Genomic DNA, 20,626 nt, shown 5'->3' with positions numbered 1-20,626 from the left:
TCTGGCATGCAGGAAGCTCACCCAGACCTGACCAGAGAATTGAGAGGCAGAGCTGGGAGTCCGGCAGTCCTCGCGCTCCGTGATGGGAGGCCTCTGAAAGGACGCCCAGGTGCTGGCCTGGAGGAGACACCCCGTCTTATCAGCGAGCAGGCTGGAGACAGGGCTGCCAGCCCAGCAGTCACAGGTTTCCCCCTCACCTATCCCAGGTGCAAGGCCATTCCCCCGGAGCCTGGTTCCTGGTGGCCTAGACTTTTGTTGTTTTGTATCAACATTGCTTCTCCAAAACAGGAAACAATTCTCAAGTTTACTGTGTACACTGTAATCAAGGCTTCTCGCCCTCCACACTGTTGACATTTGGGGTCAGAGAAGTCTCTGGGTGTGCAACAATACCCATCCCTGGCCTACACCTACTAGACACAAGTAGCACCTCCCAACTACAGGGAAGTCTCCAGGCATTTCCTAGAGTTCCCTGGATGGAGAGAGGATTCACCCTGGTGAGAACCACTCTTCTGTAGAGCAGGATGTTTCTCAAGAATGGAGTGTGGGATCCCCTCATCTTGGCATCTGTTTGCACCCTGATTGTTCAGTTCTAACACTGTCCCAAATGCAGTTTGGGTCCTGCATTTTATGGCTGTGTGACCTTTGACAAGTGACTTAACATTCTGAGCCTGTGTCCATGTATATAAGACCTTCCTCCTAGGGTGATTGTGAGATGTGGTGATGAGGGATGAAGGTAGGCTCACCATCCACCATCAGTGGACGTTAGCTGTTCTTACTGATGATGGAGACCATCCTGTCCTCAGGCCACCCCTAGATGAAGAGTTGTGGATTCTCATGTCCTGTCTACTAGCTGGTCATAGTGTGACCTTGAATGGCCTGGGCCTTAGTTCCCTCACATGTGAACAATGACAGCTGACACACTGAGGACCAGTGAGAGGCAGGGTCGAGCAGCAGGGGGACAAGGGTGGTTTTGGTTCCTTTTTTAACAGCTGTGCTCTGGGTTGGCACCACCCCTGCCCTCCCTCTAAGGAAATCAGCCTGGCCATACAGCACACCTCCCAGCCCTGGACCACTGCCATCCTGGCCCAGCAGACCAGCCCTTGCCCACAGCCAGCTCCAAGCACTGGGCCTGAGGTCAGACCCCCAGCCACACATGTGAGGGTCAGAGCCTGCCCAAGCCTGACGTTGTCCCCCATAGGGCCTCTCTCCACCCTGTGGGTTGGTTGGAGAAGGCATGCACCCAGTATTGCCTTATCAGCTCATTCTGGTGCCTCCACGCTGGACCCACTGCCACCACATCCTGAGATCTGGGACAGGGTCACAGTGGTTAAGCCCAGGAAGACGGTCGTCGAGTCCGCTTGTCGCCAACATGATGACTGTTCAGTGCAAAGGCAGCATTTGTGCAGCTGGAGTCCCCCCGAGCATGACCTTCTCATGTTTGGTTGAAAGGCTCCTGCCCTGAAATCCTCTCAGGCTTTGGCGGGAGAGATATCCCTCAGGAATCTTCCCCACCCCAGGATCAAATCCATGCCTCTTATGTCTCCTGCATTGGCAGGTGGGTGCTTTACCACCAGTGCCACCTGGGAAGTCGCTTAAGTCGTGTCCGACTCTGTGCAACCCTCTGGACTGTGGCCTGCCAGGCCCCTCTGTCCGCGGGGTTCTCCAAGCAAGAATACTGGAGTAGGTTGGCATGTCCTCCTCCAGGGGATCTTCCCTACCCAGGGATCAAACCCTCGTCTCTTATGTCTCCTGCATTGGCAGGTGGGTGCTTTACCACCAGTGCCACCTGGGAAGCCCCTCAACAAGCACAGATCCCTTGATAAGCCAGTGAGCCTCACTCGCAGCATCCCTCACAGGTCAGGCCAACTCTCTGACTGGAAACACAGCCTGGCCTTCAGGCAGTTAGGAACCTGAGGGGGAGCAGGGCAGGGCTCCACACTCCTCTTCCCTTCTACTTCCTGGATTATCCAATCTCACAGAGGCATAAATAATCCTAACAGCCTGCTACTGTTGGACGGCAAACCAGACAGTATCCTGGGCCTTCCTGTGAATTATTCCATGTCTGACTCCTACTTGTGAAGTAGCAACTGTTTCATAATAACAATCACTGACATTTATTGAGCCTATTTTTTTAAACCATAGGCCAAGTGCTCTCCATAGCGGCCACGTTTCCTCATCAGACAGATAAGGGTGTGAAGGCATAGGCGAGGGGCCTCTCTCAGGATCCCCCAGCTAGGAAGTGGCAGAGCTGGGCTCAGATCCAGGCTGTTGGATCCGAGAGCCCAGGCTCCAAGGCGCTGTACTAGGCTGCCTTGTCCCACAACTCCAGGGGGCGCACTTACGGACAATGATCCCTGTTAGTTCCCCATCTTACTGTGAAGACCTAAGGCTCAGAGTGGTGGAGTAACTTGCTCCAGATCACACAGCAAGTCAAATAGTTGAAATGGAGTTTGCACCGTGTTCTGTCTGACTTTTGTCACATGAGGGTGTTTGAGCCAATTCACCAGTTCCCAGGAGCTCAAAAATGTGGGTTCAGGGTGCCCAGCAGGGCGTGTAGGCGCAGAGAGAAGAGCGAGCTCCTAGTGTTGAATTGCATCCAATGGAAGAGATTAGTAGAGAGAGAAATGTGCAGATTGCCACCAAAAAGAAAAAAAGATCCAGTGCACCAATGAGAGAGTGTGTGTATGTGTGTGTACATGCAAGTATTCTAAGTTAGACTTTATATGCCTCATCTGCAGTTCACATCTCTGTTTTGCTCAGTCTTGGAGATTTAAACTCATGAGTGGACAGTTTGTCACAGGTTCCTCTGCTCAGAACTCACAGACACACCCGCCCTGTCCTGCAGGACTAAAGGTAGGCTCCTCCACATTGTCAGGCAGTAATAATGCCAAGCTGCTGAGTTATTCCCAGAAGGTGCTGCTCTCAGGCCTAGACAGAGGTGAGGCTCTACCTGGGAGAAGGAAGCCAGGTAGGGACAGGAGAGTGGTCCTGCCCAGGCCTCTTTCTACGCTGCCTCAAGGGGCTGCTCATTTCGGGGGGTGACTTGGACTTGCCTGTGCTTTCCATGTGTGTGGCTGGGGGTGTTTGCAAGAGGGCAGAGCTGAGAGTTAGCGCTGATGGCAGACTGAACGGGTGCTCACTTCCCACCAGAGTCCACCTGTAGGGCAGCCAACTACACAGATGGAGGGCTAGGAGGCCAGATGCACAGACACCTGGAGGGGAGAGCAGATGTGGTCCCCAGTGAGGCGCGCTGGTCCAGGAAACGAGTCCATGATGCTGGTGGGCTGGCTGCAGGCACGTAGCAGCTCCAAGACACACCCAGCCCGGCTCCTTCCTTCAGTGAAAGGATTGCTCCGTTGCTCCTGTAGTAAGTGAACAGCGCAGATTCCCTGGGCTGTCTGCCTGGCCGTGGCAGAGACCTGCTTCCACACCCTCTGCAGTTTTCCTGAGTGCTTCACTCGTGCCCAGCCCCAAGCCAGGTGCTGGGGATCCCGTGGTGACCAGCCACACCCTACTCCCTGCCTCATGGATTCAGAGTCTGCATCACTTGTGCTGGTTATTTCCTTGCTCCAGAGGAGGGTGGGCACCATAGACAACCATGGGGCTCCCAGACTTGGGGCCCAACTTTGACATCGTGCCTGCTGTGCATTCCTGGAGAAGTTACTTAACCTCTCTGAGTTCTAATTTCTCCTCTGGCAAGCACAGCTAATCCTGCACTCCCTACTTGAGACCCAGGGCTGTTACACTTGAGCACATGACTGTTTTCTAAACCAGGTAGCGATTATTACCTGGCTGGTGGATGAGGAGCTGACTCCTTCAACTCAGCCTCTCTCTGCCAAGGGGGTTTATATTCCCTGGGGGCTGGCAGTGGAAGGGGAGTGATTTCATAGACTCCTGGGGTATCCAAGCTAGAGACAGCCCTAAAGATTGGTCCAAGCTTTTCATTACACAGATAGGAAAACTGAGGCTCAGAGAAGGCAATGATTTATCTAAAATAACACAGCTGGTCAGTGTGATAAGGCTGTATCAGGTTTTAGGCTAAGGACTTCATTTCTCAGCGACTCTCTTTCTCTGCCTGGAGGAGCCCAGGGTCTTGGGGTATGGAAAGTTCTGGAGCTAGGAGAAAGAGGAGATGAAGTCTTTCCATTTCATCTGTGTTCATATTAGGGGCAAAGCCAGCACTCATGGTGGCTCTGCCATCTGTTCTGTTAGAGCCCATGGGCCCCTCCCCTGGCATGAGCCTGGGGAGTAAGTGGGAAAGCAGAAATTGAATATGATGGAAAGTACACATTAATACATTCCTAATATGTACCCTTTTTCTCCCTTGAATAATTTGGGACAACTTCTAATAAGATCCCCTATACCCTGGTGGGGAGCTGACCCAAAGCTAACCCAAAGGTCCATAACTTCAGTCACGAGACAGAGAAAGAAAGAGCTGTCTGGCTATTCGCCTGCCCAAACTCAGCCCCACACCTGTGTCCCGGGTTTCCTTGTTTCTCACGTGTTCTCATGGAATCCTGGGAGCCAGGCTGAGGGTCTGCCCTGTTCCCAGCCTGTGTTGCACAGCACCTTGTGAAGGAGCGATCACAGGTTGAATTTGAGAGGAGGTAAGGGGATAAAGGGTCAGGAAGAAGAAGGGCATGGTAACCCACTCCAGTATTCTTGCTTGGAGAATCCCATGGACAGAGGAGTCTGGTGGACTACAGTCCATGGGGTCGCAAAGAGTTGGACATGACTGAAGTGACTTAGCACAAGGGAAAAAAAGGCAAAACACCACTTTCTTACCATCTTATTCAAATCCCAACTGGTCCTCAGAAAAACCAAAAGAATGGGTGCTAAGTGTGTCCTCCATCCCCCTTTGTGGACTGACTGTGTGTTGGCAGGAACTAAGGGATGACTAACCCCAGAGCACGCCCTAGGTGATGTGCTGATTGGCAGGTGGTGCGGAGCTGGACATGCCCTGGTGTGTCAGATGCCTGGCTTTCTCAGGATGGTGTGTGATGGCCCAGCAGTAGGTGGAGAGGAGTCCCCTTGATCACACGGTCTTCTTCCTGTTCCCCGGCTCTCTCTCCAGGCCAAGCAGTCCTTAGCCACACTGACCAAGGACGTCCCCAAGAGGCATTCACTCGCCATGCCCGGCGAGACGGTGCTTAACGGCAACCAGGAGTGGGTGGTACAGGCAGACCTCCCGCTGACCGCAGCCATCCGACAGAGCCAGCAGACTCTCTACCATTCACATCCCCCCCACCCTGCGGACCGGCAAGGTGAGTCCAGCCCAACCTGGCCCAGCCACGGCTATGGAGGCATCTCAGGAGGCGAGCATCTCTTTACACACTGTCGCTGCTTTGGGGGGTGTGGGGGACAAAGGCCATGGCTCAGGGTAACTGAAAAATCAGTGATGGACCTCAAGTGTAGCTGGATACCAAGGTTCAGACAATATCTGGGTCTGACTCGCTCCATCTCTCAGCTCTGCCTGCCTACATGTGGCCTCATCTTTAGACTACCTCTTGCCACAAAGCAGAAAACAATCTCCAGCAGTTTCTGGCTTTTAGAGCCCCGGCAGCTCTCAACTCTTAAGAGAAATCTTTCTCTGTGTGTATAGTAAATCCCAAGGGACTCTGATTGGCCAGCCAGGGTCACGTGCCTATAGCCAAACCAATCACTGTGTCTAGGGAGTGGCTACACTGATTGGCCAGTCAGTTCACATGCCCACCCCTGGACCAATCACAGTGTTGGGCCGTGGATACCCTGATCCTCCCGTCTGGATCACATGGGCGTCCTTTGGTGGAGGAGACAGTGAGACTTTCTTGACTGACAGCTCCAGGTAATCACTGGATGTGTGGGAAAGTCAGAAATAAATGTTAGGGGTGTTTGCTCCGGGCACTGGTGGGGAGAGGGGCTCAGCCTCTGGTCAACATCTAGACCCACCGGCTGCTGTACAAACCCCTAACCCCTCTGCACATCTGCAGCAAACTTGGCTCCATTTTTTTGTCCCTCCTGTGAGTGGCATTTATGTGACGGGTGCAGATTGGAGACAGGCAGCTGGCTTCTGGAGCCTGTGGCTCCTGCTGTCACCTAGCTAGGAACCCAAGCTTCTGACTCCAAAAGTACCCACCCAACCCTACCCCACCCACTCCTCCATAGGGCGCCTGGCAGCAAGAATCGCCTCTCAGTAATGTAGCCCTCACTGCTGAGGTGCTGCCTGCACACCATAGGCCCTCAGTCTTGTCCAGCAGTGCTTCCTGCATCCAGGGCCAGCGCCTACAGCCAGGAGAGCGATCTGCTGGAGGGACTCTGGTGGGCTTACAGGCATTCAGCTGCTATTAACTGATCACCTACTACATGCCAGGTACCATGAGTTCTGGGGTTGGACATGGATAAGAAACCCAGAATGCCCACCCTCATCAAGCTGGCATTGTAGGTGTGAAGACAGAAAACATGTAACTAAATTGACAAAGTATGATTACAAATCTTAGTTCAGGGAGAGAAATCAATGGAAAGCAGGTGCTTTGATGGGAAAAAAAGAGTGGGGAGAGCTGATAATTGGGTGGGGAGAGGTTTCTCTCAGGTCAGGCTGAGACTTGAAGGATGAGAATGTGCCCTATGGGCAGCAGGACCAGGGAAGGCTGAGGCAGGAGGGAAAGAGTGCATGTCGGGCACCATCCGAAAGCTGGTGTGACATGAGCTGAGGCTGGGTGGAGGTGGGCAAGGCTGAATCCCTTCGCTTGCGGGAGGACTGCATTTCTAGCCCCTGGTAAAGTGAGACCGGTTGCCTGGCTCTCACTGCAGTGAAGAGTGGAGGCCATCTGGGAGACTGCCATGGTCTGCTGGGCAAGAGACAGTGGTGACCTGGGCTAGGGTAGTGGTGGTGGGGCTAGAGAGAAGTGGCCAGATTTAAAGCTGTGTTTGGAGGTGCTGCTGGTGATTGGCTATGGAGTAAGGGAGTGAGAGAGAAAGAAGAGCCAGTGGTGGCTTCAAGGCTTCTTGCTTGGGAAGCTGGTATTAACCAGCTGTTAAGATTGCACCAGGTCTAGGTAACATCCAGGCAGTGGGATCATTGTGAAAAACAATCACCAAGGTGCCTGAAAACTTTGCTCTTCTCTTCATCCTGGTTAGGAGGGGGCTTATTGGATCCAGGGACTGGAGATTCTTGCCAGCAGCAGCTCTCTGGTGATGCATGGGACTGTGGAATAGAGGGGCAAAGAGTGGGGCAAGTCTCTTCTATATGTCTCAGTGTTCCCATCTGTATAATGGGTGGAACAACCTGCAAGGCAGTGAAGGCACGGATATCCTCTCCCTCCCCCACTCACCAACTGTCCCTGCTTTCCAGCGGTCAGGGTGAGCCCCTGCCACTCCCGGCAGCCCTCTGTCATCTCCGACGCATCTGCCGCCGAAGGCGACCGGTCGTCCACGCCAAGCGACATCAACTCCCCCCGACACCGGACACACTCCCTCTGCAACGTAAGGCCAGCAGCCGCAGGGCCCAGGCCGTGGGCCCCCCTGGAAACCTCAGGGGTGGGGGTGGAGGGGTGGAGACCTACCCACTGTTTCCTCTCGTCCACCCAGGGAGCATTCTGGCGGAGGCATTTCCTGTTCTGTTCTTTCCTTTTGCAAGAAGAGATGGATGTGGGGAGAGAAAGAAATGAGGCCTGTTGGCTCCTTGTGTCCGGGAGGGCGAGGAAAATCCAGAGGAAGGCGGGCCTGGGTCGGACACAGGGGCTGAGCAGCCTGGGCTTACCCGTGGTGGGCTGTGTCTGGGACCATGGGCGTCTCCTCCCAGACTACCTTCCGAGCTCGGGATCTCACCACCACCACCACTCCCATTTCCCTGTAGAACCAGCTCTTGGTCCTTTATCCAGGAATCAGCCAGACTTTTTTCTTTTTAATCTCCAGGAGTTTTTGCATGTTTTGCTTCTGGAGAGGCATCCAGTGAATTTGTTCTAAGTTTGTTTGCTTTGCTTACTTAATCACATGCTTTTTGATTGTATACTGGGTCCCAGCGACCAAGAGGTGCAGGTCAGTAGCCATATAACTCTTAATGACTGGTGGGGAGACAGGCTTCCCAGGAATGGGGGTGGTGAACAAAGGCAGGTGGGTCAAGCGTCTGAGGACAGGAAGCCTCCACATCAAGGCTCGAACATGAAACACTGGGGTCAGGGTATGGGGACCACTTTTTTGGGGGGGGGGGGGTGGGGGGAGACCACTTTTCATATTTGTTCCATCATGTGGTTGATAATCCATAGCGGCTCCCCTGCCATGTCCTAAAGACACAGCAGTCAGGTCTTCAAATGCATGGACAAGCTTTCTCAACACAGTTTATGTTGTTCTATTAACCAGTGAGATGGATAATAAAAAAGAAATGAGGTGGCTATAGTGGGAGAGGAAGACAGAATAACTGTTACTTGCCAGTGGGGTGATTATCTACCTGGAAAACCTCAAGAGAATAACCTGAAGTCATTACACCAATAATAAGTATATATCAGTACTGCTACAATATCAATTGATAAAAATCAGTAACTTTTCTATATTAGTAATCATAATGGAAGCAATTTTTTTTTTTCCAAATCTACAGTAACAATGAAAAGCACTTAATAGCTAAGACTAAACTTGAAATGAGTTGACTCAGCCTGGTGGTGTGGGGCCAGAGACTGCTGGCCGGGGTCTCTTGAAGTCACATGAGGATGAGAAGGGGCCCTGAATCCCACTCAGGACTGGGATTCTGTTTTCACTGGGGCTTGAAGGAAGCAATCTGTTCTTCTCTTGTTCCCAGAAGAGAATTCTGGTGATAAAGGCTGTCCTGACAGAGCCAAGGCAAGGAAGGTTTGGCCGGTAGAGGGGCCTCTGACATTATTGTCTTTCTGAGGAGTCACTGCTGAGTTATACCTATAGCCAGCACTGCCGTTCATTCTTAGTGTGGGCCAGATACCCTGCAGTATCTGAGCACACCTCAAATAAGACCTTCCCCAGGGGCATTATTTTGTCTTCCCAGTGGGGCTTTGACAGTCAAAATGCCACTGGGAAATCCACCCTGCAGAAAGTGTTCTTTAAAGGCCTCCTGAATTGCATTTGGCTCAGATCTAGCCTTTTGTGCAACTTGGCCTTGGCACATAACCTGCTGCTACAGAGAGCAGGCCTGGCATGTTTATTCCCAAGCTCACTTTACACAGGGCCCTGGGCAGTGGATGCTTTGATAAGCCAATCTATATGTAGATATTTCAGTGGGCTCCAGCCTCATTCTCTCACCCATAAATTTGGCAAAGATGGCCCTATACAGAACCAACCTACCTTAGCTGCCTGGCAGATAGATTGTTTGCAAACCTTGAGATGGGACTAAAGACTAAACTACTGTTTGTTCCATCCCTGCCCTCCCTCAACCACCTTCATCCCCCATCTCAACAGATGTGCATACAGGTAAGCCAGGAAGAACCTGAAAAGAGCTCCAGGTGTAGCTCTGTTCTCAGGCATCTGACCTGATACCTGCAACAACAGCCTGGCCTGGAATAAGCAACCCCCATCCTTTCATGCTCTGGTCACTTATTTAGAGCAGAGGTGGGGACTCAGCACAGACAGGCTGGAGAAGATGGATATTCACTCAGGTGACACATGGTTTGTTTCTTGCCTTTTACTAGCAATTCTGGAAATGAGCACCAGAAGTCACCCTAGTAATGACTCTTGTGATCCCAGTGATCTGTGCCCCTACCCCAGGCAGGGCAGATTGATTCTGGGATATGGTGAGGGCTTTTGCACACTCAGAGGAAGGAGCACTAGACCAAGAAGAAACAGATGGTCTTGAATTTGAGTTGTAGCTCTGGTTTTAATTAGCTTTACTATGTTGGACTGTCTGGAATCTCTGTTTATCTGTAAATCAGGCTAATGAGCCCTGTCCACCCCTCCACACAGTAAGACATTTATTTGTTATTTGTGGGGGAAATATTAATATTACCCTCTGTTGGTCAGAGGGTAATAGGGGTCAAGAAACCAGAACAGGCAGATCACTTCAGGGCCTCTGGCCAGGATCCAGGCAGCATCTCCATGAACCCGAGGTGCCATGATTGAGCCATGGGGAAGTGTCTACTTTAGGGGTGGAGGGTGGATTCCCCAGAGGCAGGGCAGTCCCTCAGGGAAAAGCCCATGCTCCACGGGCCACCTCTATCCTCATATGTTGTGTGTCTCCGCTGTCTCATCTTCCTCCTCTCCTTTGGCTACAGGGCGACAGTCCCGGCCCAGTTCAGAAGAACCTGCACAACCCCATTGTACAGGTAGGTGTGCCTTCCCTGGCCACTCAGGCCCTCCTTGCACCCTTCCTTGACCATGACTTCACTTGTTCCCCTGGGCCCTCAGCATTCCCACAGCCATACTTGGGCACCCAGGGCAGAGAGAAGTTAAGCCACAACTTCAGTCACACGTGGGTTGGTGCATGAGCTGGGCTCAGCACCTGGATTTGCCCTGTTACGTCCTCTTCCAGATATGTGGACCTACTAAGAGCATCCCACATCCTCCATGCAGCCCTGTTGAGTGTCTTCTCCTGGCAGCCACAAGCTGGTGATGGGGGCCTTGGGCTCTTTGGACCTCTTGCTGCGGGAAACTTTTTAAAATTCATTTTTAACATTTCAGTATACTATCCTAAGAGCGAGGAAGGGGCTGTAGGGAGGAAAACATGGACATGAGGATCAGAGGGGTTCTCTGAGGTCAGCTTTCTCGTCCTGGGGTTCCCACACACTGGTCATCTGGACTGCTTGTCTGCACCAGGGTCTGCCAGTGAAGATTTCCCTATTGCAGATTCCTAGGCCCTTTACCCTAGAGATTCTAATCTGCCAGGTTGGGGTGTGGGGAAGGTGGTTGGAATTAAGGTAATTCTGATGTGGTTTGAGGAACCATTCCTCTAACCTCCACCTTTTTGACCAATAACACCACCCTGCATCTTTGTATAAAATACTTGACAGTTTGCAAAGCTGCAAACCCATAGTTATCCTGAGAGAAAGATCTCCTCCTTCTCCTCATCATTGTTTTTGTCATTATTAACAATCCCTGCGTCACAAGATAAGAAAACTGGGCTCAGAGAAGGTGGGGGCTCTCCAGGTTTCCCCGGGTAGTGACATAATCAAGATCAGAACCCAACCCTGGCCTCCCAGCTCTACCGAGGCCAGTACTGCTTCTTGTCAGTACAAGTATAGTACTTATGGTCCAGGGTCTTTGCTCTTGGCTGACATGAAGCTTAGGTTTTCTCCTCCCTGGTTGTCCATGTTCTCCTGACGCCCCCTTTTCCAGAGGGCTCATCTCGTGGGCCCTGTGGCCCGCTGTGACGGCATGCGTGGATGCGCTTCTGCAAGCCCTCTACAAGCACAGGCAGGCTGTGGACAGCACACGGAATTTAAATTACAGTGCAAACCCCAACAGCAGCTGTCATGCATGCTTATGTGCCAGGCACTGTTCTAAGCGTCTTTTAATCTTCACTTTAGTGACATCCTCATGACAGTTTTGGATGGGTCCTAGTGTTGTCCTCGAGAGGTTCTGTAACAGGCCCAAGTCCGCTCAGCGAGTGAGGGGCAGACCCTAGCATCTTTACCCACGGATGCCCCCCCACCCCCACCCCTCCCTGTCTTCCGCCCCAGCTCAGCTTTTCTTTGTTCTTCTCCCCGCCTCATCCATCATCTGGCCCGACTCCGCAGTCACTAGAGGATCTTGAAGACCAAAAACGGAAAAAGAAGAAAGAGAAGATGGGATTCGGCTCCATCTCGCGTGTCTTCGCCAGAGGGAAGCAGCGGAAGTCCCTCGACCCCGGCCTCTTTGATGGTACCGCCCCTGATTATTACATAGAGGAGGACGCGGACTGGTGATACCCGCCTCCCTTCGCCTGCTGCCCGGCGGGCGTGTCTGTGCGTGTGGACGTGCGTGCGAGCTGGGGGGTGGGGTTGGGGTGGGCTGGGCTGTGCGGCTGGGCGTGCGTGGTGGTGCGTGTGTGCGCGATCTCTCGCACACGTGGGCGCGGGTGTGGCCGAGCCTGCTCGCGTGGGCCCCTCCTCTGCGTCGTCACCTCTGTAATTGATGTACATACTACAACCGTGTGTGAACATGTCAACTCTTTGTTGTCCTCGGAGCGATACAGTTGTGTTGTTAATCTGGGTTTGTTTTTGTTTTTTTTCAATGTTTTTTTTTTTCCTTCTTTTTGTTCGGTTCGTTGGGGGATTTTTTTGGTCCCTTTCCCTCCCTGCCTCCTTTTTATGAAACTTGAAAACTTGAAGGACTGCTGTGTATTTGTAAATAACAAAACTATTGTGCCCTCTGTGCTTGTAAATGTCCCTCGTCCAAACTGCTACTTCTGGAGCCCGTCTCCCCGAGGATGTGGTCTGTTTTTGATGTCCCCCACCCCCACCCCCACCCCACTCTGCCCCCCACTCCCTCCAGTGTGAACGCGTGGGACCAGACCCTTTCTCGGGCACACCCAAGTCACTTTAACCCCAAAAGGCCATCGTCATCAGGGTAAGGTCCACTCTCCACAGAGACTTGCAAGCCTGGCCAAGGGGCCCTGTCCTGGCTCGGCTTGTCAGAGGCCAAACGGGCTCTTTTTAATGGCCTGCCGGTTTTTAAATTGCGTTGCCGTTTCTTTCTTTACGGGGAAAAGAAAATTGTTCCGTTTAATTTATTTGCACAAGTGCAGAAGACTTATTCTAGCTAAATTATTACATAAATATTGGAATGTATATTTTTCCACGGGGGCGGGCGGGAGGCGGGTTCTCTGTTGATTTGTCTGTTCTATGATCATGCTGCTGCCAAACTGTGCAAGGTAGAGTTTAGGGTGGCCGGAACCCAGGGACCATTGGATTTCCAAGCTTGCTTTTTTCTGTTCTTCTTCTTCTCTCTCCCCCATTGTCCCGCCCCTGCATGGAAAGTGCGCTCCGCCTTTCTCACACCTAGAGCTCTCTCCAGGCCTTTCTATACATATTTATTTATCTGAAAGAGCACTGACCTCAGTGAGCAGAGCGCCTGATGTTGTGGTCACCTTCTCTTGGGTCTGTGTTTTGAGAGAGGCTGAATACAGGGCAAGACAGACGACTGCATGACCACAGGGTAGAACCCCAGGGACACTCGGCCCAAGTGGGTTCCCCAAGGGTCCTGGAGCAGCCCCCATTCCTCCCTGCAGCTGTCTCTCTCTCATCCTTGGTTGATTCTGCACATGGGCCAGGCAGGTGTCATGGGGGAGACACCCATCTCAAGGGGGAGGGCTGTTGGAGACACAGCGTCCAGCACCTCTGCCCTCCCTATTCTGGTTGGTTCCTCCACCCACACCTCATGGAGCCTCTTGGGATTCCTCAGACCCCGTCCACCAGCCTGTCACAGCAGCTTGAGCCCACTCACCACAGGAGAGAAGGGCTGGCAGAAACGCCTGCCTATTTGGGGAGCAGTGTTGGTCCTAGTGAGGCTTCACCAGCAAAGGAACTGTGAGCATTGTAACGCCAGGTGATGGAGAACATGTGAGCTTCTAACCCAGGGTCTCCCATGGCCTAAAACTAGCCTTTCCTTTTCTTCTGACCTGTGAATTCCCGCTCTGAACCACCTTAACTACTAACAGCTCAATTCACACACCCTCTAAACAGTAGTTGCGCTTTCTGCTAACTGTAACGTTTGCAACTCTTACCAAGAAACAAAGAGATTTTTAAATGCTTAAGCATCTCTTATCAGAAGGGATAGGATATTTTTCCCAAAGTCTCTAAAACAGAAAAGCCCCAGTCGGCTGCTCCCTTTCCTTCTGACCTGATGGGGTTGGAAAAGGTATCTAAAGTAGGCAGGGTACCTACTAAGGATCTTTCTGGGCTCTGTTGGCTGAGCCATTTCACCGAGCCTGGCGGCAAGGGAGAGCAGCTGGAGCGAGAGATTTTAGGAAATGCTTTTCTCCCCCCATGAATTTTTTTTTCTTTTGGTTGATTTTTATTGTTTTGCCCTTTACTTACAAGAAAATATGGTTGCAACCCCTCCTGGTAATAATGATTTAGTAGTTCCTTTTCATTTCAGTTTTTGTAAATTAGGAGATAATTCTAAGAGTTACTAAGGATGATTTATTTAAGAGAACTACGTCAAATAGCGAATGAGTTATGGGTAACATTAGATGAAAATAACCTTTCCCGTGGGAAAGGTTTCTTGAAGGCATGGATGCAAATATAAAATATAAACAAAAAAAATCTAAATAAAGCTTATTTTAAAATATGATCGAATTCTATGTTATTTGATTGCTTCTATCGTACTCTGGGTGGGAGGCAAAGCCCGGCATGACCTGCCCCTTGGAATTTCAGGGCTGGGTCCTGTGGGGGTGATGGGAGGGGCCGAGGAAAGCTGGCTGGATTCTGGGCCCATGGAGGGGCTGAGGCTGGGGTGGCCTCCCAGAAACATCTCATCTTTGCCACCCTGACTGTAATTTGGAGGAGCCATCAGCATCCAGGGCTGCCCGTGGTCCTAAAGCACCACCTTCAAGCCTGGCACCCTGACCCTGCATTCTCCAGCCCAGTGGCCCCAGTCAGCTTTCATCTGCTTCCTTCTCCCCCCAGCGCTCCTTCAAAAGACCCAGAGCGGGGCCCTGTGAGTTTGGGGCACATTACTTCCTGCAGACCTCAGTGGGCCTCTGCATTGTCCTGACTTCCTGCCTTCCCTGGGAACTGAGAGGAGCTTGAGAGAGAAATTAAAGGAGCCACAGGGCTTCCCTAATGAAGCCAGAGTGGGCTGGGCTTTTCTGAGCCCCCATGAGACCGCCCCCAGATGCAAAACCCAGTCCTCCCACAATGAAAACTCTGCAGTATAGCCTGAGAAGAGGCCACCTGGATACCCCAATCCACAATTGCAGCTATGCCTTCAGCCTCTGCCTCCCAACTTAAAAACAAATCCTCTCCAACAGTAAGACTGGAAGACTAGCCTTTTAAAACCCCCTTGCGTTTCTACTAGAAGAAAGCTCAAAGTACCATAAATGTATAGACCATGCCGAGAAGTTACAGAGTGCAAGACTGCCAGGAACTGAGGGGCATGTGCCCCAGTAGCTGTCAACCTGGCTGCACATCAGAATCACCTGCAGAGCTTTCAAAACAAAAAATGACCAATGCCAGGTGCTATATTGCTGAATCAGTGTGGTAAAACCTCCTCTGATACAGCCAGGGTTAAGAACCACTGGGCTTATCTGAGGAGCGCAAATGGCCCGAACACACGTGCCACAGCTCCTCTCTCCCTGGTCTCAAAACAGACATCACTGAACAATTAAAGAGCCCTTCCCACCCAGCCCCAAATGACCTCTCATGTCTTCACTTTACAAAGCCTCCTATAGCCACTGCCAATCAATCAGCATTGGCATTCAAAGAGAAAGGCAATTTGCCTCTCAAAACTAACCCAACCCCCTACACTGAACAGATGAGGGAAAACTTGGCCCAGAAAGGAGTGATTTGGCTAAGATCCTTGCCATCGGTGTTGCAACACCATGGCCTTCTCAAGGGCCCGGCCACACCTGATTCAAATCCACATAGCTCTACTCAAAAGCCACACTCCCCTCCTTTGTTAATCAGACCTTGCCCCAAAAGGTCCAACTTCAAACGTCACTCTATTAGTCAGAAGTTGGAGTAGGGCTGTCCCGTCTGCAGGATCCGTGGACAGCTGCACAGGTTGCGCACTGCATTACCACGTGGATGGTACGCAGTGTGCAGCCTGCTCAGCCTCCTCAGCGGCCCTGCTGCATGCTCCCCCACCCATGCTGGCAGGCTCCAACAGGCGCAACCTAATAGTAGTGATAACAGTAATAACATCTAACATTTGTTGGGCACTTACCATGGGCCAAGCTCCATGCTCCACGCTTGACATGTATTAACTCAGTTAACCCTCCAAACGCTCCATTGGCAATGGGAAAACAGGCAAAGTACATCATCTGGGATGAAGGAGTCAGGAAACAGAACTGGGCTTCCAACCTAGCAAGGCTGTAGTGCCCTGAATGACTCCTCTGAGTGGGCAGTGACGGGCTGGGACCAAGCTCGGTGGGTGCCTCCAGTCCCTCTGCTGGGTCTGGTTTGAACTTGACTCCACCCCTACTTTCACCCACCAGTAGCCTCTGGCACAGCCTACCACTTTCCTGGCTTTTGTGACAGAGTCTATTTCTGTTCGTCTTTTTCTGCCAGGCCCAGAAAACGCACTTGTAGAGAGGGACTGGAGGAGAGGGCAGGACAGAAACGCACTGTGGTTCAGCACGAGCTCTCCATCTCAGGCAGGGCATGGCCTCCATCTGCCGTGCTATGAAACCCCTCTCTATGTCAGAGCTGCCGCTTCCTGGTGGGGACGAGGCGGTGGGGCGGACAGGAGGTCCCCTCCTGGCTACAGGAAGGCCCGGGGGTCCCAGGAGCCTCTCCCGACACCTGTGCGCAAGGTTATTGGGCAGCTGCTATGTGCATCACTCAACCTGGGCTCCTGGGGAATCCAGGTGTAGTGGGACTGCAGGAGATGGCATCATCGGGCCTGTGACTATATGAATTTTAAAGTATCAACGGGCCCTCTCACCAAAAACTTGCATTTCCTCCCAAACACCCTACCTCCTCACTCATCTGCTCTGAACAAATGACTCAAGCTTTTTCAACTCAAACCCCATCAGGGGGCGCAGAACCTGCTATGTCCCCTGACTTCCCACCTGTGCCTAAGGAAAAAGAACCTGGTGCTAATGAAGAATCAAGTGGGAATATGTATGATTAACTTTATAAGAGGATGCTGATGTGCTCAGTCGTGGCTGACGTTTTGCAACCCCCTGAACTATAGTCCACCAGGCTGGAATTTTCCAGGCAAGAATACTGGAGTGGTTTCCACTTCCTTCTCCTATTATAAGAGAATAGGTTCATAATTTTATAATATAAAAGAATGCCCTATAAGCTTAAAAATAACTTAGGGGTTTGATCTTGACCCAAATGTTAGAAGTTGTTGAAATATCGAAGTCATAGCACCTCACCAGGGAAGTGTCACTGTATAGAGAGTTTGAGGGGATATATCCTGATGCCAGCTGGTGTATGGAGAACCCATACCTGAGCCACAACTGTGTGGTGCCTTAAAGCCCAGTTACCAAAAAATACGCAGATAGAACCCCTGCACTCTACCTCCCCAACAAACTGAATCCACAAGAAAATTATCCCAAGAGGATTAATCTCTTAAGAAGCAAGATTAGCAGCAACTGAAAACCTTGACCTTTCCTTCTTGAAAATGGCAGGACTCCTAGTCCCTAGCATGTCCCAAGGGGGAGCCTTTGACATTGTCAGAGCATCAGTCATGCTTCTGCATCAGAGTCCCTGGAAAATGCTGGCTGACTGCTTGCTTGCATTTCTGAGTTTCAGGCTCTGGAAATCTTTGACTGTTTTCTTAATGGGTTACCAGGCACTAGCAGCTAATTACACCTAAACAAGAGAATATAAGATTGCCTGTCTTGCTTCATCTGGAGGACCCTTGCAGGCCACCGGTGGGGCTGGGTCAGGCCAGGCCAGGCCTGGGTAATCAACTGCTCTAGCTCTGGACCAGCATCTGATTTCAAGCTAGTCGATTAACCTGTGAGCCTCAGTGTTCTCACCTGTGAAGTTTGTTTAACAACCCTTTCCTCCTTGTGGGCTCAGAAATGCCAGCTGATTGTGTTCTGGAGCCTCGAAAGCACTGGCCTCATGGCCTGTGTTCCCCAGGATTTGAATAGATTTAAGTTCAACCAGAGATAGGAAGGGCTTCCCTGGTAGCTCAGATGGTAAAGAATCTGCCTGCAGTGCAGGAGACTTAGGTTCGATCCCTGGGTCAGGAAGATCCTCTGGAGAAGGAAATGGCAACCTACTCCAGTATTCTTGCCTGGAGAATCCCATGGACACAGGAGCCTGGAGGGCTACAGTTCAATGGGTCACAGAGTTGGACATGAGTGAAGCGACTGAGCACGCACGCACGCAAGGGTACCCCGGACTTCCCTGCCTACCCTCCTCCCCATCAGAGAGATATACAGGGGCCTCCCTGGCAGAACTGGGAAGTGGGAGCCACTCTTGGGCCCCCCAACTTCTGAAAGCCTGCAAATTGAGGACTGGAGATCCTCCCAGAAGGCCAGGCACATTCCCCTGGATGAACCACAGCGAGACTGCATTGAACAATGCCACTCCCAGCTCACAATGCTTTACAGTTTATAAAGCCCTCTCACAGGCAGGCTAGGATCAAGGATAAGATGTAGATTCTGGGCAAACTCTCTGGGTGCAAACCTCAGTCCTGACATTTGCTACCTAGTGACCACAGGCAAGTTCCTTAACCAGGCTGTGCCTCAGTTTCTTCATCTGTACATAGGAACAGTAAGATATTGTCAGAGCGGCTGCAAATGAGTTACTATGTATAAAAGGCTTAGCCCAGGTAGCGATAAATGTTAGCCATAATGATGATGTTAATGGTGACAAGGACAACCTCATTCTGGCCTCTCACCAGCCCTGTGACAGGCAGAACAGGCCCCTCTGTACACAAGCCAAAGCTTGGCCCAGGTTAGCTCAGCAACTCACCCCATCCACTAGGGCCCGCCCAGGTAGAGGGCTCGAGGGAACAGGAATCTGAGAGCCGAAAGGGCTCTTGATGGCCTCTCTCCTGCTCCCTTCACATCACAGCCAAGCATAGCATCAGTGGCTGAGCCAGTTCTGAAACCCGAGGCTGCTGACTCCCAGGCCAGGGCCCCGAGCTGGTGCAAACCACAAGATTCAGCTGGAGAAAAAAAATATCCCTGGGTCAATAAGTTTTAGAGACAATGAAATGGCAACCCACTCCAGTATTCTTGCCTGGAAAATTCCCTGGACAGAGGAGCCTAGAAGGGTATAGTCCATGGGGTTGCAAAGAGACACGACTGAGCAAAGAAGCACAAAGTATATTCAACATGAACACTAGCTTTTCAAGGCTCTAGCAAGTGAAGAAAAATAGTTCACTGCTTTCCACGTCGTGTTTCCCAAACTTAACTGAGCACAGAACGTCTTTCAACCTGGTTCCGTGGAGCACTCTGTGGGGCTGTCGGGACGGGTGGCTCCACAGCCCCCTTTATCCTGTGCTTGGAGATACTGAGTCAGTGGTCCTTTGCACCTGCTAAGTCGCTCAGTCGTGTCTGACTCTGCGACCCCGTAGACTGTAACCTACCAGGATCCTCCATCCCTGGGATTTTCCAGGCAAGAGTACCGGAGTGGGCTGCCATTTCCTTCTCCAGTGCTCCTTTGGTGACCTCTAAACAGGCTTCCCAGGTAGCACAGTGGTAAAGAATCCGCCTGCCAGTGCAGGAGACACAGGTTCGATCCCTGGGTCGGGAAGATCCCCTGGAGGAGGAAATGGCAACCCACTCCAGGATTCTTGCCTGGGAAATCCTAGGGACAGAGGAGCCTGGTGGGTGATGGTGAGGGGGTTGCAAAAGAGTTGGACACGAGTTAGTGACTAAACGACAACAGGCAGACTCACTTCTGACGGTTTAGCCACGGAAGCCCCTGGGGCTCATGTGGGATCCCCATGAGGGACCTCTCTGGTGGTCTAGTAGTTAAGACCTCGCAATTCCAATGCAGGAGGCGTAGGCTCAATCCCTGGTCGGGGACCTAAGATCCCATATGCCACATGGCACAGCCAAAAAAAAAAAAAAGTGAGGTGAGGTGAGCTGGGCACAGGGCCAGGTGGAGTCAGAACCTTTCCTGAGCATCTCCTTTGCTCGGAAAGAAGCTGAGTCAGCGAGCAGCATCTGCAGAGGCAGAGAGGCCCCCACAGAGTGCCTGAGAAATTCCAGTCTCAGGTGTTCATTTTGCTGCTGTCCCAGGTGTAGACAGAGGAGCCAAGTCCAATGCCACAGCGCCCCAGGGCAGGGAGAGAAGTGCACACACCACCCTGACAGACATCTGGCCAGCCTGCCCTGTCCCCGACCAGCTCTGAGCTGCCTAATTGCTTTCCCTGGGACAGGCCAGCGGGGCTGAAGTCACAACCAAACTGACCCCATGCCTGCCCAGGAATACCAGCTTCCTTCCTTGTTAGGCGGCAGATGTTTCTGGGGGTGGCATGGAGCCCGTGATAAGGAGGACCAGGGCCAGGGAGGGGAGAAGGCCGACTCTGTCAGCTGTCACCACGGGGACCAGCGCTCTGGTGACAGACGAGGAAGCTCTCTGCAAGGCAGAGGAATCTGAGGGCTGTCTGCAAACCGAGGGTCAGAGAGCGCATCTCGGGATGGTGAATCATTCACAGGGCCCCTCCATCTCCTCACACATGTTTAAGAAACACAAATTCACTTTAGTGACAGCCTGAACCAGCAGAATTGATCAAAACCAAGTCATTGCCGGGGGCAGGGATGAGGGGTACTTCCTTGGCGGCTCAGACAGTAAAGAATCTGCCTGCAATGCGAGAGACCTGGGTTCAACCCCTGAGTTGGGAAGATACCCTGGAAGAGGGCATGGCCACCCACTGCAGTATACTTGCCTGGAGAATCCCCATGGACAACGGAGCCTGGTGGGCTACAGTCCATGGAGTCCCAAAGAGTTGGACACGACTGAGCAACTAAGCACACACACAGACAAGCCATCGGGGAGAGGAGTCGAGGAAAGACCAAGTTTTGGAGCCAGATCTTTGGGTTTGAGTGCAGAGCCGGCACTCAGCTGTATGACCC

General features: G+C 51.9%; 1 protein-coding gene across 3 annotated transcripts in view; it reads left to right on the top strand.

The window, feature by feature from the left end:
- The window catches only part of KAZN (kazrin, periplakin interacting protein), a 527,299-nt gene that overhangs the window by 457,204 nt on the left and 49,469 nt on the right, over nt 1-20,626 (top strand). For 2 of the 3 annotated variants that reach the window (XM_018060597.1, XM_018060598.1), the window contains 4 exons: nt 5,075-5,264; nt 7,331-7,461; nt 10,209-10,259; nt 11,670-11,793. In XM_018060597.1, the coding sequence (XP_017916086.1) occupies nt 5,075-5,264; nt 7,331-7,461; nt 10,209-10,259; nt 11,670-11,793 (496 nt within the window). Of the gene's footprint in view, nt 1-5,074; nt 5,265-7,330; nt 7,462-10,208; nt 10,260-11,669; nt 14,206-20,626 lie in introns of those variants that run through there. The other variant, XM_018060599.1, reaches the window with a different exon arrangement.

This window comes from Capra hircus, chromosome 16 (genome assembly GCF_001704415.2).
Source record: "Capra hircus breed San Clemente chromosome 16, ASM170441v1, whole genome shotgun sequence".
Classification (NCBI taxonomy): Eukaryota; Metazoa; Chordata; class Mammalia; order Artiodactyla; family Bovidae; genus Capra; species Capra hircus.
Note: the sequence above shows the minus strand (reverse complement) of the source record. Positions and strands in the feature narration are given on the sequence as shown.